The following is a 26169-nucleotide window of genomic DNA, read 5'->3' as shown; positions in this document are numbered from 1 at the left end:
AGTCACTACCATATCCGCTTCCACTACCTCCCCCGGCAATAAGTTCCAGGCACTTGCCACTTTCTGTGTAAAAAAATCCACCTAGTACATCTCTTTTAAAACTTGCCCCTCGCACCTTAAACCTATGCCCCCTAGTAATTGACTTTTCCACCCTGGGAAAAAGCTTCTGATTATCCATTCTGTCCATGCCTCATAATCTTGTAGACTTCTATCAGGTCTCCCCTCAACCTCCATCGCTCCAGTGAGAACAAATCAAGTTTCTCCAACCTCTCCTCATAGTTAATGCCCTCCATACCAGGCAACATCCTGGTAAATCTTTTCTGTACCCTCTCCAAAGCCTCCACATCCTTCTGGTAGTACGGCAACCAGAATTAAACACTATATTCCAAGTGCACCCTAACTAAGATTCTATAAAGCATCAACGTGACTTGCCAATTTTTAAACTCAATATCCTGGCCACTGAAGGCAAGCATGCCGTATGTCTCTTGACTACCTTCTCCATTTGCATTGCCATTTTCAGTGACCTGTGTACCTGTACACCCAGATCCCTTTGCCTACCAATACTCCTAAGGGTTCTGTTGTTTACTGTATATTTCCTATCTGTATTAGACTTTCCAAAATGGATTACTTCACATTTGTCTGGATTAAACTCCATCTAAACTCCAATAGCAGAATGGAGTCCTCGAAGACTGAGACCTCGATAGATCTGCAACAGTCACCAAAGGCAATTAGGCACTGCACTGAGCAGACTGCATCCACTTGCACTGCTGATGCATCAAAATGTAGTGGTCATAAGCAAAAATTCAAGAATGCATAAGATGGTTATTGTAAGAATCATAGAAACCCTACAGTGCAGAAGCAGGCCATTCAGCTCATTGAGCCGCACCAATAAACAATCCCTATCCCAGTAACTCCAGTTACCCTACATGTAACCTATATTGGTTTTACTTTATTCATGTTTACATCATTGTCTTTTGTTAAAACTAGCTTCTTTAGAGTGTTAACTATACTGGAATGCCTTATGGGTGACACATTGATGGCAGCAAGACAGTTAGGGACATTTCCCTTATTACAGAGGAAACAATGTTGTGTTTATATTTATCTTTAATTGATATTCATGTATGTGCACCCAGTTTGCACTGACCAGTCTGTGATATGCATGGCTGAACATCCAGCCTTAGCCGACTCTTTCTTATTTGCAGTGTGAAGGAGTTTGAACGTAAGAACTAGGAGCAGGAGTAGGCCATCTAACCCTTCAAGCCAGCTCCGCCATTCAATAAGATCATGGCTGATCTTTTCGTAGACTCAGGTCCACTTGCTTGCCCAGTCACCATAATCCTTAATTCCTTTACTGTTCAAAAATGTATCTATCCTTTCCTTAAAAACATTCAATGAGGTAGCCTTAACTGCTTCACTGGGCAGAGAATTCCACAGATTCAGAAATCTTTTTGTGAAGAAGTTCTTCCTCAATTCAGTCCTAAATCTGCTCTCACTATTTTGAGGCCTAGCCCCCTAGTTCTAGTTTCAATAGCCAGTGGAAACAATTCCCTGCTGCTATCTTATCTATTCCCTTCATAATCTTATGTTTCTATAAGATCTCCCCTCATTTTTCTGAATTCTAATGAGCATGGCCCCAGTCTACTCCGTATCTCCTCATAAGCCAACCCTCTCAACTCTGGAATCAACCTAGCGAATCTCCTCTGCACCTTCTCCAGTGCCAGTATATCCTTTCTCAAGTAAAGAGACCAAAACTGTATGCAGTACTCCAGGTGTGGCCTCATCAGCATCCTATGCAGCTGCAACATAACCTTGCTATTTTTTAAACTCCATCCGTCTAGCAACGAAGGACAAAATTCCGTTTGCCTTCTCAATTAACGACTGCACTTGCAAACCAATTTTGTGATTCATGCACAAGGACACCCAGGTTCCTCTGCACAGCAGCATGCTGCCATTTTTTACCATTTAAATAATAATCCATTTTGCTGTCATTCCTACCAAAATAGATGACCTCATATTTACCAACATTGTACTCCATCTGTCAGATGCTTGCCCACTCACTTAAGACTATCTATATCCCTTTGCAGACTTTGTGTTCTCTGCACACTTTGCTCTGCCACTCATCTGAGTTTCATCTGCAAATTTTGACATATTACACTTGATCTCCAAATCATCTGTGTAAATTGTAAACAATTGTTGTCCCAACACTGATCCCTTAGGCACACCACGAGTCACTGATCACCAACCAGAAAAACACCCATTTACCCCTACTCTTTGCTTTTTATCAGTTAACCAATCCTCTATCCAAGCTAATATATTACCCATAACACTGTGCACCTTTATCTTATGCAGCAGTGTTTGGTGCAACACCTTGTCAAATGCCTTCTGGAAACCAGATATACCACATCCACAGGTTCCCCATTGTACATTGTGCATGTAATGTGAAAAAATTCCACCAAATTAGTAAACATGATCTGCCCTTCATGAACCCATGCTGCATTTGCATCCAGATGTCTTGCTATTCCTTCCTGGATGATAGATTCAAACATTTTCCCTACTGCATAAGTTAAGCAAACTGGCCTATAGTTACCCACCTTTTGTCTACCTCCTTTTTTAAACAGTGGTGTCACATTTGCTGTTTTCCAATCTGCAAGAACCACCCCAGTGTATTATCACCAGTGCATTTGCTATTTCTCTCACCATCTCTTTTAGTACCCTGGGATGCATTCCATCAGGGCCAGAAGACTTGTCTACTTTTAACCCCATTAGCTTGCTCAGCACTACCTCTTTAGTGATAATGATGGTTTCTAAGTTCTCACCTGCCATAGCTTTCTTGTCATCAATTTTTGGCACGTTATTTGTGTCTTCCACTGTGAAGACCGACAAAATACCTGTTCAATGCCTCAGCCATTTCCTTATTTCCAGTTATTACATCCCCCTTCTCATCCTCTAAAGGACTAATGTTTAATGGGGAGGGGTAGGGGGAGGTTAGCCAGGGTTAATTGGGAACACGTTCCCACTCATGGGAGAATCATGGGTCCAGAGGTGCTTAGTCACATGTTGAGAGTGCTCACTTAAGACAATTTGAGGAAGAATTGTGGACCAAAGGGCCAGTTTTCGTGCTGTAAGTCTCTATGACTCAGAAGAAATCAGAGTTTTATTCATGGGACATGGGCGTCACTGGCTGGCCAGCATTTATTGCCCATCCCTAATTACCCTTGGAGGGCAGTTGAGAGTCAACCATATTGCTACGGCTCTGGAGTCACATGTAGGCCAGACCAGGGCAAGGATGGCAGATTTCCTTCCCTAAAGGACATTAGCGAACTAGATGGGTTTTTCCAACAATCGACAGTGGATTCGCGGTCATCAACAGATTCTTAATTCCAGATTTTTGGAATGCTACCAGCATTCAAATAAAGTGCCCTTACGCTAGTTTTTCTACCTTTTTGAATTTTAACACCTCCACTAATATCTCGAGTTGGAACTTTCTCCTCACATGCTAACCTGCTGCTTTGCTTTCTATTAACCATTATATTTCCCATAATTATACCCTTCCCTTCTCCCCAACTTGCTAGTTTAAGATCCTTATGACCACCTGAATTATCCTTTTCATTAGATCACTGATCCCAGATCAGTTCAGGTGAAGACCATTCCAACAGTATAGATTCCTCCTGTTCAAATGCTGATGCCAATGCCCATAAAATGGAATCCCTTTCCCACACTATTCCTTTAGCCAAATGTTAACTTCCCTAATTCTCTCAACCCTATGTCAATATGCACTTGGCTCAGATAATAATCCAGAGATTATAACCTTTGAGGACCTGTTCTTTAATTTAGTTCCTAGTGCTTGATAATCCCCAAACAGGTCCTCTTTCCTAGTCCTGCTTATGTTGTTCACATTTCCCTATATTACACTCCATCTAAACAAAAAGCTTTGAACAAAATGCAAGAGTCATGACAACATCCTGGGAAATATGCAAAGACCTGATGATACTTCATCTGGAGTCACAGATCAGTTCCAGAGTGAAAGCCCTTGTAAATCACATGCAATTGCTTGGTCCCATGAATCTCTAATGGCTAAGAGTGTATGGTAATCAAAGGTCTTTAGGATCCTTGCATTCCAGGATAACAAGCAATGCTCCAAGTCCAATGTCCTTGCTGTCTATCTGCATCGATGGATAATTTGAATTTATTCACAGCATCTTTCATGCACGAGTGGCACCCATTACCCAGTGCCCTGAAACAAGCAGCAGCAAAAAATAATTAAACTTTGCAGTCACTGAGGGGGTCACTGGAATGGGGTCCCTTTCAAATATACATGGCTGAAGGATCCCACATATCATGTGGCTGCTTTGCAGGAGAGTCTCAGCTGAATCTGACATTAACATCTGCATCAAATAGCTCATGTTGGGAATGTACATATGCGCTATAATTCCATCTTATTCAATGTCTGCCCTGGCTGCCTTGCTCCTGATCAAGTTTCCCCTCTAATGCTACTTGCTGCTGACCTTACAGCCTCTGTTGTTGGCTCGCAACAGCCCTCCTCTTGTTCCTAACATTGCAAGAATATTGTGTCAAATTCCGAGCAAATCCACCAAGTAATGGTAGAAAAGATATGAGCATCTGTGTGTTAATGGTTATCAGGTATACATGAGATTTTCTAATCCCCCATGGGCCACATGCAAAATTCCTCCCAGCCCACTGTGGACCTAAACTACAAGTCAGCTGAAGTAACAATGGCCAACAACACAATCAGATTCACCCTCCAACCTAACACGATGTGCTGAATCTCCCTTAATCCTACTGCCCTCAGCAGATATTCCTTCTCTGACCTTAAGACCCTTTATCCACATTCTTTGCACGTCATTAGAATCTTTTGAATCATCCTCGAGCTTCAACTGGACCTGCTCCACCCCTCCCTCCCCCCATAACTCAGATTCCTCACCCAGGACCTAATACTGAGCAATACTAAACCTGACTTTCAGGCCCCTCATTTTGTATTTCCTGATTGTTGCTCCACCATCCAACCACACCCTTTAAAACAGGCCCTTCCTTTTATACACTTACAAACCTCAACCACGAAAATTCACTGAAGCCCTATTCCTTCCAGATGCCCGGCCCCACATATTCCTGAGACCTCTTCCTCCCAGATGCCCTGGCCCACTCTTATTCCCCCGAATTGTTCTTCCCCCCCGCAAGCTTCCAGTCTTGTTCCCATGCTACAATTCCCACAAACTGATCTGTTCAAATCCAAATGGACAAACTTGACTGGTGCACACCTTAAAAGGGCCACAAGAGATTTTCCCATATGCTGTTGGCTTAATTTGAAAAAGCATTGGGATAAAGATTGGATACAATTATATCAAGAACAGGAACTCACCACCAGATGGTGAGGCCTGACCCACCATGTCAATACATAGTTCATTGCTCCACAAGATGACAGAGCAGGAGTAAGCAATTCAGCGATTCGAGCCTGCTCTGCCATTCAATATAATATGGCTGATCTCATCTCATCGCCACTTTCCTGTCCACTCCCCATAACCTTTCGTCCAACTAATTAAAAGCCTATCTATTTTCTCCTTAAATCTGCTTAGTGTTTCAGCTTCCACTGCACATGAACCCTACTTGATTCACAACCCTCTGAATGAAGTAATTTCTTATTTCGGGTTTAAATCTGCCACCCCGGGCCTAAAATATGGCCTCTCCTCTAGTCATAAAACTAAAATTCATCATATTTAGTTAATTCCCTGGCTCACCATGTTGCCCATTTCTAAAGGCTGTGTTCCACCCTTGGTGTTCGTTTACATGGATTTTTAAGTTAGTAGGAGCAAGTTGACAAGGGGGTTAAAATATATTGATAACTTGGGGTCTAATACATTGGAAATAGGATAATCACTGGTTAGCCTTCAGCTAGAGTATTGTAGACAAGTTGGGAGCACCACATTTCTGGAGAAATGCAGAAGAGATTTACCAGGATGTTATCAGGGATGAGACACTTCAGTTTAAGTGAGGTCAGAAATGTTGGGATTCTTCTCTTTGAAATTAAGAGAATATCTAATGAAATTTTCAAGGTCAGAGGTTTTGATACAGTAAATCAGAAATAAATATACTTTCTGGTGTGAGAAAGAAGGATCCCTTTCAGGAACGGAGAAACAAAAGTTAAACTGTTTAGCTCCTCAAAGCTGCTCTGCCAGGACACTGGGACAGGAAGGAATTTCCAGCTGGGACCATGGACCAGTTGAAAGGATAAATAGAACTGTGGGCTGAATCTTAAAAATAAGTGGAAGTTTAGCCGAGAAACAATGGTAAAACTGATGATGGGTGAAAATAAATGACAGCAGCAGTCAAGAGTGCAAAATAAATCCAGTTCCAATTGTACAGTTATGCAGCACTGAAAGACGGCCTACCTTGCTGACTTTTTGAAGAATTTTATTCAATGAATCCCCCTGTTCTTTACTCAAAGCAGTGCTGTGTAACAAATGATTAGCTAGCTTTTTTAGCATTAAAACTGCTTACACATGTAATGCAATCACATTATCTTTAAAAATATTAAACCATTTCAATATCTGCTCATCTTTGAACTTGTATTAGAGGTAGAGGGCCTATGCCAACATCCGATATGAAAGGCAAACGCTCCAAATTATACAATTTTCCTCTGAAATTTAAAATCAAATCTTTTTGCCACTCTAAAATAATGCCTTCCACATCATAACTTGCTGCATGAAAATTCTCTGGTTCCCCCACCATCCCGAATCTCTTGCCAATGATTTTAAGTAGGGCAAATTGACCTGGTCTATTATACTTTGGAATACCTTTGCAACGGTCTGATTGCCTTCCGTATGATTTTATGATATAATTACCTTCTGATCCTGCCAGTGGGAAAAATTTCACCATCTACTCTGTCAAAATTAAATCAATTTCGAACACCTTTTTGATTCTTCCCTCATCATTTTAATCAGCTCCATGGAAAACAAATCCAGCATCTCTAGTCTTCACGTAACTGAAATTACTGGCAATATTTTGTCAATTTTTGCAGAGTCCAAGGCTTGAATCAGGATATCCACAGTTACAGTACTCCAGCTGAGGTCTATGATTCATAAAAGGACTAACATCCTTTTTTTGCTTAGAATCCATTAAGAATACAGCACAGAAGGGAGCCAATTCTATCTGCGCTGGCCCTTTGAAGGAGCTAACCAATTTAATCCTAAATCCCAAGCTTTCTTCCCTTAACCCTATAAATTAGTTCTCCTTTGTACATGTCCCATTGTCTATTGAACGTATCTATGGAATTTGATTCCAATACCCTTGTAGGCAATGTGTTCAATATCTGAACCAATGTTTGTGGTGGGCTGCTAAGTTAACACTTTTTTTTAAACTGAAGCCAGAATTTGAAAATGAAATAAGCAAAATACTGCTGACGCTGAATGGAACAAGAACAGAGAATGCTGGAAAAGTTCAGCAGGCCTGGCAGCATCTGTAGGGAGAGGAGAAAAAAAGTTAACATTTCAGGTCTGACGCTGCCAGATCTGAGTTTTTTAAAAATACCAATTATTTTAAAAACAATATCCCATTTAGTGTAACCCATCTGCATACAGGAAAATCTATTTGATAAAACATACATTACTTTGAGCATAACTGTTACACAATGGCCAAGTGTTTTCGGTTAAAGTTTATATTTGAGTTTGTGTAGGATTGGTTGTATGCATCAACAAAGGAAATTCAAAGAAAACGATGGTCCATTTCTCACTCCAAAGTGAACATTTTTTTTTACAGGAAGTTTTTTTCTGATAAATGCTATCAAAATGCAAATACGCTGCATGATAAAAAATGTTCCTCATAAAAAAGTGACCATTTTCAGTCAGGGCTCAGGAGAGCTATGAACAGCAAAAATGTAGCCTCATTACTTGATACACTTCACTCATGCTTAATTTTCTTTTTCTTCTTCTTCTTCTTCTCTGGGGTCTGAAAATAAAAAAGTCAAATGTTAATTACGAGTCTATTATATATAATACAGTAAGTACAAAGTGCTTGAAACATTCAGTAGGTCTGTCAATATCTGAGGAGAGAGCAAAGAGTTAATATTGAATCAAATGACTCTTCAGATCATGGATGCACTGGCTGTGATCATCCAAAATTCCGAGATTCTGGAATATCCCCCATGAATTGGAAAGTAACAAATGTTACACTGCAATTCAAAAAAGGAGACTGAGAGGAAATAGAGAACGACTGACCAGTTAGCCTTTGTCATTGGGTAAAAAACTATATTTATTGCTAAGGATTGACCATAGAAAGTTCAGACAGAAGGGCAGGAATACAGCATGAGAACAAGTTGGCAAAAGTCTTATGGCTATAGATAGTAAAAGGAAAGTAGCAGGACGAGCGAAGCAATTAGGAATCAAAAAGGGCAACTACACAGAGGAAGAGGGCATGACGTGATACTAAATGAGCACTTCACACTGGCAACACCTGGATAAAGACCAAAATCAATGAAAAAGGAGATAGTTGAAATACTGGATGAGCTAAAAATTAATAAGTGGTGTTATTAAAAAGGATAGCTTTATCTGAAATTGGTAAGCGACCAGGATGCATCTTTGAGGCAAGTCGAGAAGTAACTAATGAAGTACTGACCATAATCTTCCAACTAAGAGATAGGGTTGAGAAGGTCCACTCAAAAGATGGAAGGATAATCCCCGCAACAGGAGAACCAGTTTAAAATGCAGTGGTGGGCAAGTTTTTGGGAACAACTATTTGTGACAGAAACTGCAGCTGAAATGAAAGTAGCATGGATTTGTCAAAGGCAAACTATTTTAACTAATTTGATTTGCATTTTGATGAGTTAATACGTTGATGTGTAATGAAGTTAGTGTGGTACACATGGACTTTCAAACAGAACTACTGTCCTTGTGGTGTAAGTACACTCAAAGGGTATTAGAGAGTGAGTTTGAAGATATTATTCCACGGGCTTCAGCTTGGTACCACATAATAGCCTTGCACAGTAAACATGATGGCCTGGTGGCATTATTGCTAGACTACAAATCCAGAAACGCAGCTAATGTTCTGGGGACCTGGGTTCAAATTCTGCCATGGCAATGGTGGAATTTGAATTCAATAAAAAATATCTAGATATAAGAATCTACTAATGACTATGTAACTATTGACAATTGTTGGAAAAAAAACCCTGCTTCATTGGGTTTGATTCCTGGCCTGGGTCACCGTCTCTGCAGAGTCTGCATGTTCACCCCTTCTCTGAGTGGGTTTCCTCTCATAGTCCAAGATGGTTAGGTGCATTGGCCATGCTAAATTCTCCCTTAGTGTACCCCAACAGTGTGGCAACCAGGGGATTTTCACAGTAACTTCATTGCAGTGTTAATTTAAGCCTACTTGTGACACTAATAAAAAAAACTTGAATGTCTTTTAGGGAAGAAAATCTGCCATCCTTATCTGGTCTGGCCTGCATGTGACTCCAGAACCACAACAATATGGTTGACTCTCAGCTGCCCTCTGAAGTGGCCAGCAAGCCACTCAGTTGAATCAATTGATACAAAATCTCAACAAAGAAATGAAACTAGACAGACCACCTGTCATTGACCTTGGCACCAGAAAAGATAACAGCAAAACAAACAGCCCTGTCTACCCTACAAAGTCCTCCTTATTAACATATGGGGCTTATTGCCAAAACTGGGAAAGCTCTCTCAGACTAGTCAAGCAACAGCCTGACATAGTCATCCTTATGGAATGAGACCGTACAGTTAACATTCCAGACACCACCATTACCATTCCTCAACATGTCCTGTCTCACCGGCCGGACAGACTTAGCAGAGTGGTACACAGTTGGGTTGGAGTTGTCCTGGGGGTCCTTAACATTGACTCCAGACCCCATGAAGGCTTCAGGTTAAACATGGGCAAGGAAATCTCTTACTGGTTACTACATACCATCCTCCTTCAGCTGATGAATCCTACTCCTCCACGTTAAACAACACTTGGAGGAAGCACTCAGGGTGGCAAGGGTGCAGAGAATGGTTTGGCAGCAGCACCATTGATTGAGCTGGTTGGGTCCTAAACAATATAACTGCTAGACTGGGTCAGCAGCAGGTGGTGAAGGAACCAAGAGGAAAAACATACTTGACTTCATCATTACCAATCTGCCAGCTGCAGATGCATCTGTCCATGACAGTACTGGTAAGAGTGACCACTGCACAGTCTTTGTGGAGACGAAGTCCCACCTTAACAGTGAGAATAACCTCCATCATGTTGTGTGGCACTATCACCGTGTTAAATGGGACAGACTTAAAACATATAGCAATTCAAGACTGGGCATTTATGAGGCGCTGTGGGCCTTCAACAGCAGATCTGTACTCCTGCGCAAGATGCAACCTCATGGCCCGACATATTCCCCACTCAACTATTACCATCACGCCAGGGGGTCAACCCTGGTTCAAATGGAGAGTGCAAGACGGCATGTCAGGAGCAGCATACCACGCATACCTAAAAGTGTGGTGTCAACCTCATGAAGCTACCAAACAGGACTACTTGCAAGCCAAATGGCAAAAAAACAACAAATGATAGGCAGAGCTAAGCTATCCTACAACCAATGGATCAGACCTAAGCTCTGCAGTTCTTCCACATCCAGTCATGAATAGTGAAGGGCAATTAAATAATTCACTGGAGGAGGTGGTTCCACAAATATCCCCATCCTCCACGAAAGGAGGAGCCCAGCACATCAGTGCAAAAGATAAGGCTGAAGCATTTGCAGCAATCTTCAGCCAGAAATGTTGAGTGGATGATCCATCTCAGCCTCCTCCAGGGGTCTCCAGCATCTCAGATGCCACACTCCAGCCAATTCAATTCACTCATGATATCAAGAAACAGTTGGAGGCACTGGATACTGCAAAAGCAATGGGACTTTGATAACATTCCGACAATCGTACTGAAGACTTGTGTTCCAGAATTTGCCACTTGCCTAGCCAAGCTCTTCCAGTACAGTTACAATACTGGTTTCTACTCAATAGTATAGAAAATTGCCCAGGTACATCCTGTACACAAAAAGCAGGACAAATCCAACCCGGCAATTACTGCACAGTCTATTCTCGATGAAAGAGATGGAAGAGGTCATCAACAATGCTATCAAGCAGTACCTGCTCAGCAATACCCTGCTCAGTGATGCCCAGTTTGGGTTTCACCAGGGTCCTGACCTCATTCCAGCCTTGTTTCAAACATGGACGAAAGGGCTGAATTCCAGAGGTGAGGCGAGACTGACAGTCCTTGACATCAAGGCCACATTTGACCGAGTGTGGCATCAAAACTGGAATCAATGGGTTTCAGGGGCAAACTCTCCACTGGTTGAATCCTATCTGGTATATAGGAAGATGGTTGTGGTTGTGGAGGGTCAGTTATCTCACTCCAGGACATCTCTTCAGTAGTCCCTCAAGGTACTGTCCTAGGCCCAACCATCTTCAGCTGCTTCATCAATGACCTTCCCTCTGTCATAAGATCAGAAGTGGGGACATTCATCGATGATTGCACAACGTTCAGCACCACTCATACCTCGTCCGATTTGGGAACAGGAATCATTATTGCCCTTTTTAATGTTTTAGGAGTATCCAAAATTATACATTGCCACAAGTAGACCAGGTTACTGAAGTAGTCCATATTAAAATGCAATAAGATCTGAACAATATCCAGGCTTGGGCTGACAAGTGGCAAGTAACATTCGTACCACACAAATACCAGGCAACGACCATCACTTTAATCACTGCCCTTTGACATTCAATAGTGTTATCATTGACCAGAAGCTCAAATGGACTCGCCATATAAACACAGTGGCTACAAGAACATGTCAGAGACTAGGAATACTGGGATGAATAACTCACCTCCTGATTCCCCAAAGCCAATCCACCATCAACAAGGCACAAGTCAAGAGTGTGATGGAATACTCCCCAGTTGCCTGGATGGGTGCAGCTCCAACAACACAAGCAGCTTGACACCATTCAGGACAAAGCAGCCCGCTTGATTGGCACCACATCTACAAACATCCACTCCCTCCACGGCCGACACTAAGTATAACAGTGTGCACCAGATGCACCTTCCAAACCCACGACCACTTCAATCTAGAAGGACATTACCTGCAAGTTCCCCTCTATGCCATTCACCATCCTGACTTGGAAATATGGCACCATTTCTTCACACTTGCTGGGTCAAAATCCTGGAATTCTCTAACAGCACTGTGGGTCAACCCACAGCACATGGACTGCAGCAATTCAAGACAGCGGCTCACCCCCACCTTCTCGAGGGCAACTAGGGATAGGCAATAAATGCTGGCCAGCCTATGACACCCATGTCTCACAAACGAATTAAAAAAACTCAGGTCAGGAAGCTGTGGAGACAGTTAACAACTCATTTTCTGACAAAAAGTCAACGACCTGAAGCATTAAATCCAATAATGTTGCCCAACTTGCTGAATATTTTCAGTATCTTCCATAAATGAGTGAGCTATGCTGAGGAGAGAATGCAGAATGGGCATGCATTCTGAGGGGTTTAGAAGAATGAGGCGCAATCTCATGGAAAAACAGGAGTGTAATGGTTTCTCAGGGTAAATTGCTGGGAAGTTGTTTCCTCTCAGGAAAGAATCTAAGCTTGGAATGCAATGTCTAAGAATAAGTAGTCAATCACTTAGCATTGAAGCAATGAGAAATGTCTTCAGATAGTTGGGAATCTTTGGAATTCTACACCAGAGCAATGTGGAAACTCAGTCATTGAATACATCCAAGATTTTTAATAATCTAGGGATACACTCAGTAATAATTTTACTTATACTCGCACAATATTTCAATCTCCTGTTCTTACCTCCTCTGTAACAAATGAAGTTGATGGCACCTCCTCTGTAACAAATGAAGTTGATGGTTCCCCTTCCTTCTCCTCCACTTTTACAACAACCTCCTGCTTCTTTTCTTTCTTCTTTTTCTTCTTTGTGGGTGGCTCAGCCTCTTCTGTAGCTTCTTTGAAATAAAAATGTATTATGGTTTGATTGCATCCAGGACAGAATGCTTTATGAATTTCTCGTATCTGGTCAGGAACAGATGCATCCATATGGTAGGGAGGAACTCACTGTCCCCTTGGCTGGCACAGGTAAGATCAAAAACCCAGAACCTCATCACTTAAGCTCCCAAACTTTGCAACAGGAAATAACTCAACTTTAAAAAATGAAAATGATTTATAAATGTCACATAAATCAAAAACCATGAAAGCTGAACCAGAGGAGAAATATTCAATATAAAAACAAAATACTGTAGATCTGGAAATCTGACAGAAACAGAACGTGCTGGAAATACTCAGCAGGTTTGGCAGCATTTGTGGAGAAAGAAACCGAGTTTCAGCATAACTCGAATAAGTTAGAGATGTAACAGTTTTAAAACAAACGGAGATGAGGGGAAAAATAAAAGGCAAAGTCAACGATGGGGTGAAAAACAAAGTGCTTAAATGATTACACAGATGATTGTAATAAGACAATTGGATAAACACAGGATGTTTTGAGCAAACATGTTAATTGGAAAATGCAGAATTACCAACAACTGCAATGTGAACAGGAAACAAAAAAATGGGAGCAAAGATTATGAACTGAAATTCCTGAACTCAGAGTCCAGAAGGCTGTGCCTAATTGAAATATGTGATGCTGTTCCTCAAGCTTACATTGAGCTTTGTTGAGATCAAAGTGGGACTGCAGTGGTGAATTAACATGATAGGCAATGGGAAGCTCACCGTCATACCTGCGAGCTAAGTATAGTTTAGTCTCCCTGATGTGACAGCATCATGAGCAGCAAATACAGTATAGTACAGAATTCAGTCATACAAGCAAATTGCTATTTGACCTGGAGAGCGAGTTTGAGCCTTTGTTAGTGAGAAGGGTCTAAGGGCAAGTGTAACTTATCTTATGCTTGCACTGGAAGGTGTTGTGGGAAGGACAGAGTATATTGGAGCAAAAGAGGTGTTGACCAGGGCAGGATATGGCCCCTTCAAAATGCTGACAAGTGAAGACAAGTTTAGTGATGGCTGCACCTGGGATTGGTGGAAATGGTGCAGAATAATGCGCTGAATGTGAAAGCTGCTGTGGAGGAAGGTGAGGACAAAGAAACATATTTCAGTTCTGGAAGATGAGGAAATAACGGGTGAACACAGAAGTGAGGAAATGGAATGGACACAGTTAAGGGCACTATGTACACAGCCACAGATATCAGCCCATGTTGAAATTAGAACACCAAGCCTATTATGAGATATCTTCCTTGCAGCCAGGAATCCCGACCTCCATCCTGACCTGCTGTACAAATAGAAAACATTACATGCACCAGCACAGGAGCCAAAGAGACTAAACATCTTTGAACCAAAAGCACTGTTACAAACTTGCTGGAGACTAACCTGTCACAGGTGGCTCTAAAACCCGGGGCTTTTTTTTGGACTGGACTTCTTTTTGCTTTCCATCATCCATTTCCTGAAACTTCCTTTTCTTCGGGACAGAAGGTAAAGTTGAGTCCCCAGATGGGTCGTATGTTTTCACTTCACTGGGCAGAAAATGTAAATTAGAACAATATAAAATATTTCCTTCTTTCCTCCTCTTCACCACCTATCTACACCCAACCCCAAAAGTCTTTTTTTCTGTAGGCAATGATTAATTTTGGGATACAACATTGGTGACTATATAGTACCTCATCCTCATTCTACATCAAGCATCAGCCTGGATAGTAGGCATCAGAGGAGTATCCCAATTCTGTTCTCATACTGAGTATCTACACACATTTTACAAGTGACTGGGGCATCAAGGTCAATTGCAACCTCAACTTATACCCTCACTGAGATCAGCTAACTCAACAGTTAGGAATATTGCCTTGGGCGGTCTGATATGAATCTCTGGGTAACAAACCAAGAAGCCTTCTACTCCTCAAATCATCGAGGAAACTTTCAAATGCACTTCTCTACCATAGAAATAAGTTACAATGGCAACAGTTCCACAAAAACATTAAAGTCCAGAAGGAAATGAAACACAAATTACTACCAAATCTATCATAACTGAAATCCAAAATGTAGTTAGACTTCATCAGAGCTACCATAACAGGGCAGCAGGGATGCACACAAGAATAAAAACTTGCCCACAGAAATTGCAAGCCTCCAACCTGGATCCTACCCTAACAAATCAATATGAACAGGAAGAACATATCACATGTTACAAACACCAAGAAATTAAATTACTTGGACACCTACCTCTTATGCTGATATTTGTCAGATTGTGCCCGAGCCTTTCCGGTACCACTTATCCTTCTCATCTGCATGACAAAACAACAGTTTAAGGACAGTACAGTCAAAGATGAACACTCACACAAGCTGAAGGCAGTCACAGGAATCTCAGACCAGGTGCTACTGAGCAAATATTGGTCACGCAAGGGCCTGAGTGTGGCATGGAAGGTGTAAATCTTACTCCTTTTTCTTCTAAGTGTCGAATCCGGATCTCCAGCTTAGCTCTGTTCTCCACACCCATTTCTGCATTTGTATCTTCACCCAGGGCATCATACCGAATTGCTAAAGATGTCTTAGCTGCCAACATCCTGGAGATCTGTTGGAGAGACAAGCCCAAGATCAGTTTTTAAAGAACTTTTGTGCTGTAGCTGTTAGTTTTCTGCAGAATTTTTACTCACTTCCCTTTAATCATCTCTCAAGAATACAGTTCAAATGCAAATAATTAAAGCAAAATACCACAGATGATGGAAGTCTGCAATAAGATAGAAAATGCTGGAAAACTCGGCATGCCTGGCAGGATCTGAATAGAATAGAATAGAATCCCTACAGTGCAGGAGGCTGCCATTTGGCCCACTGAATCTGCACCGGCCACAATTCCACCCAGGTCCTATTCCTGTAAACGCACATATTTACCCCGCTAATACCCCTGACCAATCTAAGCTGTATATCTTTGCACTACGAGGGGAAAGCGGAGCATCTGGAGGAAGAGAAACAGTACAACACTTCTTCAGATCAGAATGCAAATCTTTGACTATAAAATGAATCAATGCCGTTCTCTAAAATACAAATCCCTGAAACCAGTACGCCACTTTCCTTGTCCTTAATCGGCCCTACTCCTCACTTTACCATCCTTTTACTATGCCTGTAGAAGATTTCACATTAATAGCCAATCTACGTTCACACTTCCTCTGCTTCTCTTACGTGGTTTACCACCTCCCTTCTGAACCTTTTATATTCAGTCTGGTTCTTGATTTTTTTTTACAAAACATCTGTCATAAGCACATTTCCTTTTCTCTTGCCTTCATGTCTGTCCTTTTGCCATCCAGGCAGGCCTGGGTTTTTGCCCTACATTCCCTATTGAGGGGATAAACCTCAAATATGCCTCAACTATTCCAGCTTTGAAGGTAGCCCAATATTCAGCTATTGATTTTCCTGTCAACATGTAACTCCACTATATTAGACCAAAATCCATTCTTCCCCCATTGGAGTTAGCTTTTTCCCATTATTTTTGCCCTTTTCCATAGTCAGCCTAAACCATATGTTACAAAGATCACTGTTCCCTAAATGTCTTCCCACTTACATTTTACCCACCTCATTTCCATGAAGCAGATCTAGCAGTGTCTCCATTCTTGTTGGACTGGAAACAATGTAGAAAGTTTTCCTGAACATACTCGAGTGACTATTCCCCTCTCCACCCTTTATACTACTACTATCCCAGTCTATATTTGGATAATTAACGTATCCAATTATAATTAGAGTGTAATTCTTGCATTCCTCTGCAATTTTCTCCTCTACATTCACCCTATAGATGGCTGATAGACTACATTAAGCACTGTAATCATATCTTCTTTGCCAAATAGTTTCTGTCCTTGACTCTTCAGGATCGTTCTCTTCCTCCAGCACTGCAGTGCTCTCCATAACCAAACCACTTCCACTCACTTTCTTTCCTTTTGTTTTTTGAACACCTTTCAGCCAGGTCTCTGTTAGTCATAACAATGCAATCTGAACTTAGAACAATCTTATTAACCACACTATGTATTCACATACATGAATTATAGTTCTGACTTAGACAATTATTTTCTCCCTTACTCTGACTCTACCTATTAACTTAGTATTTCTATTCTAATGCCAACTACCAGCATACTCTGTACCTTGGTATTCCTCTTTGATATTATCTTCTTGTTCTGGCACTCATTCCAAATTAGTTTAAATATTCCCCTATAACACAAGCAAAACGCCCACAAAGTACTCAGTCCTGACTCTAATCTGTAGACAGGCCCTACCTCCTCCAGAGCCAGTTCCAACATCTCATGAATCGAAAGCCCTCCCCGCTGCACCATCTTTGTAGCCAACAATTCATCATCTTTATACTCCTATTTCTATATTCACTTCAACATGGTACTGGTAAATTACTACTTTTGACGTTCTCCTTGCTAATTTCCAAACTAGTTCCCCGGATCACATCCCACATTCTGCTTATACTGTTTATAAAGCATGGACCATAACTGCTGGCTGGTCACCTTCTCCTTTCAGAGTATTTTACAACCACTCAATGACATCCTTAACACTGTCATCAAGGAGAATACACATCATCCTGGATTCACGTCTGCAGCAGGATAAATACCCATCTATTTCCCCATCAAATTACCTATCACAATTGGTCTTCATCCTTCCTTGCATCCCCTGCACAGCTAAGGCACCTGTGGTGCCATGAATTGGCTCTGGCTGCAGTCCCCAGATGCACCCCTTATCAGTATTCAGAACTGATACAGTTGGAGGGTGAGATGCACTCAGGGGACACCTGTATTACCAGCCAGTTCCCTTTTCACACACCCTTTCTCCCTGCATACTCAATCTACAGGGTGACCACATCTATAAAACTGATATCCACAAAGCTCTCAACCTCATGGATGCACCCTGTGCTTAAGTTCCTAAGCCTGGAGCCAAAGCTGCAGATGGTGCTGGAAATTTGAAAACTGTGCTATTGGAATAACAAAAGAATGCTCCAGAGTTGAGATTGTGTCAAGGAAGCTTTAGTCGTAGCTAACCAGGGAATGTTTGATGCTGACACCGAAAAAAAAACATTCAAATTGCCAGCAGTAAAACCCTTATCTTGTAGTTAGCGACTTACCTTGCCTTTGTTCTTTGGAGCGGTTTGCCCAACCAGCGATGCATGGTAAATAAGACCATATTTTGGAGTGTCTCTTTTGGTCTTTAATGCTCTGAACAGCGCCTTTTCTGCACCCAGGATCTGCACAGTGGATGCAGGATGCTTTGCTAGATTCAACAAAGAACCTATAGAAAGGAAAAACAAAATCAGAAATCGTGCACATAAGCCTATTTGGTATATCAAATCCAAGCTAGCTCTACTTAGAGCAATCAGGTATGTCCCATTCCCTCATTCTATCCCCACAAAGTTTAGTTGAACAGCACATCCAACTTCCTTTTGAAATCACAGGCAATCTTCACTTCCACCACTCCCATTGATCCTTGAATATGGAAGGACATCTTGTGAGTGTGGTCAACTTTCTTTGCACATTAAGTCCCTGTACAATCTCTTGTGCTGAACCAGTAAGTCTACATTACCCCTTCCCATCACTTCTCCCACCTCCCTCTTTTCTGCATTAAAATTATAACAGGTTCTATAATACAAAATTGTTTCAACAGATTCCATTTTCTGCAGGTTTATCCACAAATGGATTTACCCAATTTACAACAGTCTCCATTCATGTCGTTGAAAGACACCCTCGTTATATGGCTTGCTCTCTTGTTTGGTTCACTAATGCTCTTTGGGAAGGAAATCTGCCAAACTTACCTGCTCTGGCCCATATGTGATTCCAGGCCCAGAGCAACGTAGTTAATTCTTAAATACTCTCTAAAATGGCCTAACAAGCTGTTCAGTTCAAGGGCAGTTAGGGATGGACAATGAATGCTAGACACGCACGTCCGATTTCTCAGCTGCCGGAACAGGCCTCAATAAAACTCCCGCTAATCTCAAGCATTTCTCTACCTCTTAATTCTATCCATAAAGTCTCCACTGCCTGTTTCCTATCCTTGTCATTGAAGTGATTGTATTCTTCATTAAAGCTTTTCCTATCCTTGTACCATTTTCTCTATGGAGCTGCTTTTTGTTCTCAGACATACCAGATGCAAGTAATGGCTACTATGTCATGCCCTCAAAAGTAAATGCACGTCTGTAATTCATTCAGTTTCTTCCATGTACCTTCTGTTTTAGAAAGCAGTCTTACTTGAACCACATAGCTTAACCTATCCTTCTGCCTAATGTTTTACTCTTACATTTCCCATTTCATCTTTTAGTTTTTCTGATTGTTAGTCTACTCTTTTTCCTTTTTGTTCATTTACAAACTGTTATTTTGTACTACCGTTTCCACGTGAGCACATCTACACTAGCTTACTGGTTTAAAGTTCCTGTGATTGTGGTATTTATCATATTCATTGTGAACCAAATCCAATCCTGGTTCACATGGCGCTTGTACGAATGGCACAGTTGCTTCCTGCCCCAGTAAATTTGCCAGCATCCCACGAAATGCAACCAACCCTTCCCACACTATTCCACCAGTTGCACACTCATCTCCCTAACCTGATTATCCCTATGCAAATTTTCATGTGGCTCAGATAATCCAGAAATTATAACTCAAAGGTCTTGTCCTTTGAATGAGCTCCTAGTTCATTGCACTCTCCAAAAAGGACTTCTTACGTATATTTTTTATGGTTGGTCCAAACATGGTCACATCGACTCCTCCCAACCTTTTTGAGCCAGTTTGAGATGGTGTCTTACAACAGTACATGTGGGACACTCAACCATGTTTCCAAAGAAAGCCATCACTGGCCAACACTAACACCCCCATCCCCACCTTCCCATATTTGAATCCCCTGTAACTACCATGTCAGGCTTCCCTCCAAGGTGCCATTGCCAGCATCCTGCACATCATTCCCATGGTCTGTATCCTTATTCTCACAAATAGCAGTTACATTGTACTCGCTGGACAAGGTAAGTTTTGGTGCTTCCTCCTTTATCTCTTCTAGTTCTCTTTATTCTGGATACCACTAGATACACAAACGTCATTCTGAATTTACTTTGGAAATGTCTTTCCAAATTAGAATAGAATTTTCAATACTGTAGACATCAAATATAGCAGTCAAGTTTGATTATTAGACAGTGCAAGACACTCTCAGATCAAATTTCTGCATGTTATATAGAATTACTAACCAGCATGTGCAATCAATCTGGCTCCAACCAGTTCTCCAACCATCACAGTCAAGTTGGGAGCAATGGCCATCATTCTGTTTTTCAAGTAGTCGTACAGCTGGGTGCGGTATTCTGAGATCTGCACTACCTTGAAGGGACAGGATGCATGTAACTTGTCACATGTAGCAGAATTTCACAATGAACCATGCTCTAATACATAGCAACATGAATGCATATCCTCCTAATACTTGGCAGAAATGAACGAAGACATCAGGAACAACTTAGCACAATGGATTTGCAATTACTAAAAATGACAATGGAATCTGGTGCATTCTAAGATTACAGAAATGGCGGAGCTTCATTCAGCAATTAAGATTACCATACAGCGAAGGCTAAGCAGCAGCTAGGAAAATTTGTAATTATTTAAAATGTCTACAAAAAGGACTTAAGAATGCATCACTTCTGAAGGGATCAATTTTCTTGAATACAAAATATCATGTGAACTTGACACCCTTGACCTGCATGCAGTACCAATGGGAAGGAAATTTAGACCAGAAACCATGTAGCTGGCAGACATACAGGAGAGTTGCTAGACAAAAGAAAGCTGTAGCCAGATGATCAGCACATAGATGCAGACAGAAAATTGAGCACAGAATTCACATGAGGTGAAGCCAAACTTCCGCAGGAAAAAGTTTTTTTGGGTTAAAATTCTAAAATATCCTAACGCAACAACGTACAAGCAAGATAAAAGAGACTGAATCCTAAAAAGTGGTGCAAGTATCTCAGCATGTGAAACAGCAGAGCATTTGGATCAGAGGAGCAGATCATGAGTCACGTTTTGCTGTTGGCTGTAAAGGAAATCTGGAAAGTGACACCTTTAGGACTAATGTAGCCCCAACAAGAGGGTTCTTGACATCTGCCTTATCAGCATTAACCATTTCAGAAGACCTCGGATAGATTACAACTTGAAGGCCAAATCAAAGGCAGATTACACGCACTTGTACAGGGAATGACGAGGATGCTTGTGGTTGCATAAGCTGCATCTTTGTTGTATTTACCACTTAAAGTGCAATATGCCTTATTTGAAGTGCCATTTGTCTACTAATTCATTTGTAGTTTGCAGTGGTTCCAATTCATGTTAAAGTAAAAGCAACAATAAATGGAATCTCGTTGCTAGTTTCTTCTGTTGTGGAGGGTGGGGGGGATTGGGGGGGCGCAGAGAGGTGCAGTATATTGCATTTGGTTACTTTGGTTTACACTTTCCCATGGAGATTATAACAGTACCAAAGATGGGAGTGGTTGAAGAGGACAGTGGATTTCATAAGAAAAAATGTTTCATAAGAAACTTGTTTCATTCCCATCCCACCTTGATCAATACAAAACCAACTGAGTAAAATCTTAAGAGATTATGCAACTGTAACTGGAGATCCAATAAGTAACTGTTCGGAAGCTAAGAAGCAATTTGGTCAGACGTTATTGCAGGAGACTGCATTATAAAAAGGTATACATATCTTGAATTCAGGCTATCACATGCACAAGCAGTGCAGCCTCAACATCTACTGCATATACCAGCAATGCTCTCTCACCAATGTGTACTATTTACAAGATGCACATCAACTCAAAACTAAGGCAGGGCTGCCTGTAATTTAAAAGAGGAAGTAAAGTGTAGTTCCAATACATTGAACAAGACATACTTCTAATGAAAAGAAAATTATTTTCAAAGGGTTGCAGGACAGTAAGCCAGGTATCCTCCAACTAGGGGAAGCAGCCCCAGAAGCCCTGGAGTTAACCAACACTTCTGCTAAAGAAATATTAGCTAGGGTTCTCGCATCAGGCTGCCACCTAGTAAAATCATGCTGAACAGCACACCAGTTCAGACACTGAGATCCTGTTTGCAAGATCTGGATAAGGGACGAATCACACGGAGAATTCTTTTTCACCCAAAGAGTTGCGAGTCAGAGGTTGTGGATATTCCATCATTGAATATATACAAAATTGAGATACGACAGACTTTTGGTGTCTCAGGAAATCAAGGGATATGGGGAGGAGGTGAGAAAGTGGAATGAGGCTAAAAATTAGCCACAAACACGCTGTATTGACAGAGCAGATTCAAGAAGCTAAATGATCAACGGCTATGTTTGATACCTTTGAGGTAAATGGCCTGTAAAACATTCACTGTTTAACCTCGCGAACAGAAAAATGGCCACTCAGGCCTAGGCCCCATGGAACTGTACCACAGCACAGTAAAGATTCAACAACTTTAGTAGTTCAGAGAGATATGGAAAAAGGCTATACTAACAACTTTTCAAACTGCCGCAATATTACAATCGACTTACTCCAGAAATCTTGATATGTGCAGAAAGCCATTTTGTAAAACGTGCACATCAGTGTGGGAGTGGGGTTACTGCACCTGACAAGCGTGTACCTAAAAGAGTGACCAAACAACCCAGCACTGACAGCCTCAGACGAGGTAGTGACTGAAAACCCTTCAGCATTTAATCAGCAAGAGTGACAGTGTCATTATCATCACTGCTGCCAGTGCTGGAAAAGATTCAGGTCTCCGTGCAAGGAAGAAAACATATTTTAAAATAGACTATGTATCACAAAGGATAAATAATCACAGCACTCAAAAGAATCAAGGCAACCTGTGATTAACTGATATTGCCATTGGGATGTTCCTTCATGTAAAATGAGTTTGGCCAATGGCAACCCAGTTGCAGATCACAAAGTAGTACCCTCAGATTGAAGTTTACCATTTCCAAAAGCTAAAGAAATCCACTGCTTCAAAGGGAAATTCCACAAAATAACATTTCTTAAGTATACTACACAAGGTGTCAACAAAATAAACAGCACCACCTACCTGATCACAAAGGTGTATAATGTGTGCAATGTCTTCCTCAGACACCTCTGTTCCCATGGATATTTCAGCTGCAACCTTCACTGCATTTTCCACCTCTTCAGGTAAAATGTCTGAAAGATCTGTGGTGGCAGTATTTGTTCTATCTCCTGTTGAGTGATAAGCACACAAGGACTGAAAATCAACTTATTTTATACAAGTAGGTTACAATAAATTGCAATAGCTGTTAGGGCTGTGAATCTTTGGAATTCCACACCCAAGGGCAGTAGGTGTTCAATATGTTCAAGTCAGAGATCAATACATTTTTGGAATCTAAAGCAAAGAAGTGGAGTTCAGGCCAAAGATCAGCCATCACCTTACTGCAGGGTTTCCCAAACAGGGCTCTGCAGAACCCAATGCCAGGCTCATATGTACAACTTTAAAAATACCACAGAGCTGCTTGTCCAAATGGTTTCTAGAGAAGCCAGCTTGCTTTGATAAGCTGGAAACAGCACAAAACTGAAATCTCCATATCTGAGAGAGCATGGACAGCAGAGTGATGGGGTTGGCAGGCCTCAGAGTCAGGCTTGGATAGTCCTTGGAGCCAGACAGTAAGACTAAAAGTGGTCAAAGGGTGGGAATCCTGCAGCAAATAATTCACCACCTGACTCCCCAAAGCCTGTCTACATTCTATAAAGCACAAGTGTGTAATGGAATGGATTACTTTCCAACTACCTGAAGGAGTGCAGTTCCAACAAGACAAAAAGCTTGACACCATCCAAGACAGTGCATCTTGCTTGATTGGTACCCCATCCACTACCTCCAACATCTGCTCCCTGGACCTGCAATGCACTATCACACCAGTGCGTGCTACTTACAAGATGCACTGCACAACTCACCAAGGCCCTTCCATACCCACAACCTCTATCACCCAGAGGGACAAGGGAAGGAGATGCATGGGAACACTACCAAATGCAAGCATCCTTAGAAGCCACCCATCATTTCTTCACTGCTGCTGGATCAAAATCCTGGAACTCTCTTTCCAACAGCACCGTGGTGTACCTATTCCATATGGATTGCAGCTGTTGAAGGCAGAGCTCATCACCAGCTTCTCAAGGGCCCAGCCAGCAACACATGTCCTACAAAAGGATTTCACAAACTAAAGATTATATTGCATCTTTCTTTACCAAAGAAGATGGTTCTTCTAAAAAATCACACTGAAGAGGTGGTACCCAAGGGACTGGATATACTGAAAAAAAAATCAATGGCAAAGGTAATAAAAGGCCTGACTGTACTTAGTCACCTGGACCAAATCAGATCACAGAATAACAAAGGAATTAAGGATGAACATTTTGGAAGCACTGACCATTCTATTCTGATTCTCCTTAGATACAGGGAAAATGTCAAAGGACTGGAGGGTGCAATGTTACACCTTTGTTCAAAGGTTAAGGATAAACCCAGCAACTGCAGGTCAGTTTAATTATGGTCATGGGAAGGCTTGGAAGGCTACACAAAATTAACCACAATTGGATGAACATGGATTAAGAAAAACTAGCAAAGATTGTTTTAGGGCAAATTGTGTTCAGCTAACTTGATTGAGTTTTTTGGAAGAGGGCTGATGAGGGTAACAGCAGTTGATGTGGTGCACATGGACTTGCAAAAGGGATTTGATAGAAGTGCCATACAATAGCCTTTCCAACAAAGCCCATGGAATAGAAAGGAATAGTGGATGCAAAGTTGGCTGAGTGACAGGAAACCTGAGTGATGCAGAACAATTGTTTTTCAAACTGGAAGATAAATGATGAGAGTTTGCCATATCTCAGGAGCATCACTTTCCTTGGCCTATATTAACAGCCTTGACTTTGATGCACAAAGCACAACTTCAAAATTGTGGATGACATAATTTGAAAGTATTGTGAGGACAGAGATAAGGCTCCTTAGGCTGGTGGAATATGTGATGATATGGAAATTTAATACGTAGCAAAGTGAAGTGATACACTAGGAGAGAGAAGGTGGGGCACTACAAAATGTTAATAAAAGGTTAGAATTCGAAAAGGGATGTGGGAATAGAGACCTGAGGCTACACGTACACAGACAAGGACGTTGGCAGGGCCGGTGGAGAAAACAGTTAACACAGCATACAGGATCCTGGACTTTATAAATAGAGGTATAGAACCCAAAAGCAAACAAGTTACAACACACACATAAAAGCATTGTACTCCAGTTGAGTCTGAACCAGTGTCTAAATCTGGGAACCACAATCAACGAAGGATGTGAAGGCACAAAAGAGTTCACAAGAGAAGATTCATAAAAATGGATCCAGAAATAAGGAAATTTAGTAACATGAATAGATCAGAGAAGCTGCAGCTGTTCACCTTTACAGAAGGAATAGTTGAGAGGAGAGTTAATGAAGGTGTGCAAAAATCATGAGGGTTCCACTGTTCGCACTGGAGGAGAAGATCAATAATCAGCACTAAGTGTGGTGGAGATAGACTCAATGGTGGCTTTTAAAAGGGAACTGGATAATTGTTTAAATCATTTTATAGGGTTACAGAGAAAAGGAGTTAGAATGGTTTAGTTGCTCTCACATACAGCTGGCATGGACAAATTGGGTGGATTTTGTGCTGGATCCATTTTGCTTGATAATATATTTAACTTCCTGTCAGGCCACTGTTCCCAGTGTTTTAAATTCTTTAATTTGCAACAAAGATTCACTTTTGAATACTTAAATATCATCCAAAGATGTGCAGGTTAGATGGGTGGCGAGGTAAATGCATGGGGTTACAGGGATAGGGCAGAGGGGCTGGGTGACACACTGTCGGAGAGTTGGTGCAGACTCAATAGGCTGAATGGCCTCCTGCACTGTAGCAATTGTATTCTATTTTCAATGCTTATGCACATCATCTTTTAAACCACTTTTTCAATCAACTTTCATAACTTGTCCATGTCAGTTTGCTTTGTTGAGATTTAAAACTCTAGTTTCATAACTAAAAGCACACTCAAAATTCAAGATAAAACTCTTATCACTCTTTCAATTTATCATTCTTCCCAGGAGCTCCTTTATTGAGTGTATTGATCTTTATTCACTGCACATTACTATATTTAAAATAGCCTGCTCCCAGTA

General features: G+C 41.3%; 2 protein-coding genes and 1 non-coding gene across 6 annotated transcripts in view; 1 reads left to right on the top strand and 2 right to left on the bottom strand.

Annotated features, from left to right (window-relative positions):
* LOC145349904 (protein FAM117B-like) overlaps positions 1–26169 on the top strand; it is a 334408-nt gene that overhangs the window by 32994 nt on the left and 275245 nt on the right. The gene's annotated exons all lie outside the window — the stretch shown is intronic.
* The window catches only part of nop58 (NOP58 ribonucleoprotein homolog (yeast)), a 49456-nt gene that overhangs the window by 8811 nt on the left and 14476 nt on the right, over positions 1–26169 (bottom strand). The window contains exons 8-16 of one of the 3 annotated variants that reach the window (XM_080198537.1): positions 23070–23215; positions 20231–20357; positions 18131–18294; positions 15461–15595; positions 15247–15308; positions 14407–14549; positions 12841–12992; positions 7902–7959; positions 5180–7471 (exon numbers count right to left, since the gene is read on the bottom strand). In XM_080198537.1, coding sequence (XP_080054663.1) covers positions 7912–7959; positions 12841–12992; positions 14407–14549; positions 15247–15308; positions 15461–15595; positions 18131–18294; positions 20231–20357; positions 23070–23215 — 977 coding nt within the window. In that variant the 3' untranslated portion in view covers positions 5180–7471; positions 7902–7911. Of the gene's footprint in view, positions 1–5179; positions 7472–7653; positions 7960–12840; positions 12993–14406; positions 14550–15246; positions 15309–15460; positions 15596–18130; positions 18295–20230; positions 20358–23069; positions 23216–26169 lie in introns of those variants that run through there. The other 2 variants (XM_080198538.1, XM_080198536.1) reach the window with 2 other exon arrangements.
* LOC145350397 (small nucleolar RNA SNORD11B) lies at positions 22663–22747 on the bottom strand. The gene has a single exon (XR_013888185.1). It is a non-coding gene; the product is annotated as a small nucleolar RNA SNORD11B (small nucleolar RNA).

The sequence above is a fragment of the Carcharhinus amblyrhynchos genome, chromosome 11 (genome assembly GCF_965287045.1).
Source record: "Carcharhinus amblyrhynchos chromosome 11, sCarAmb.v2.hapA, whole genome shotgun sequence".
Classification (NCBI taxonomy): Eukaryota; Metazoa; Chordata; class Chondrichthyes; order Carcharhiniformes; family Carcharhinidae; genus Carcharhinus; species Carcharhinus amblyrhynchos.
The sequence above is the reverse complement of the archived record's forward strand: the minus strand, read 5'-3'. Positions and strand labels throughout refer to the sequence as shown.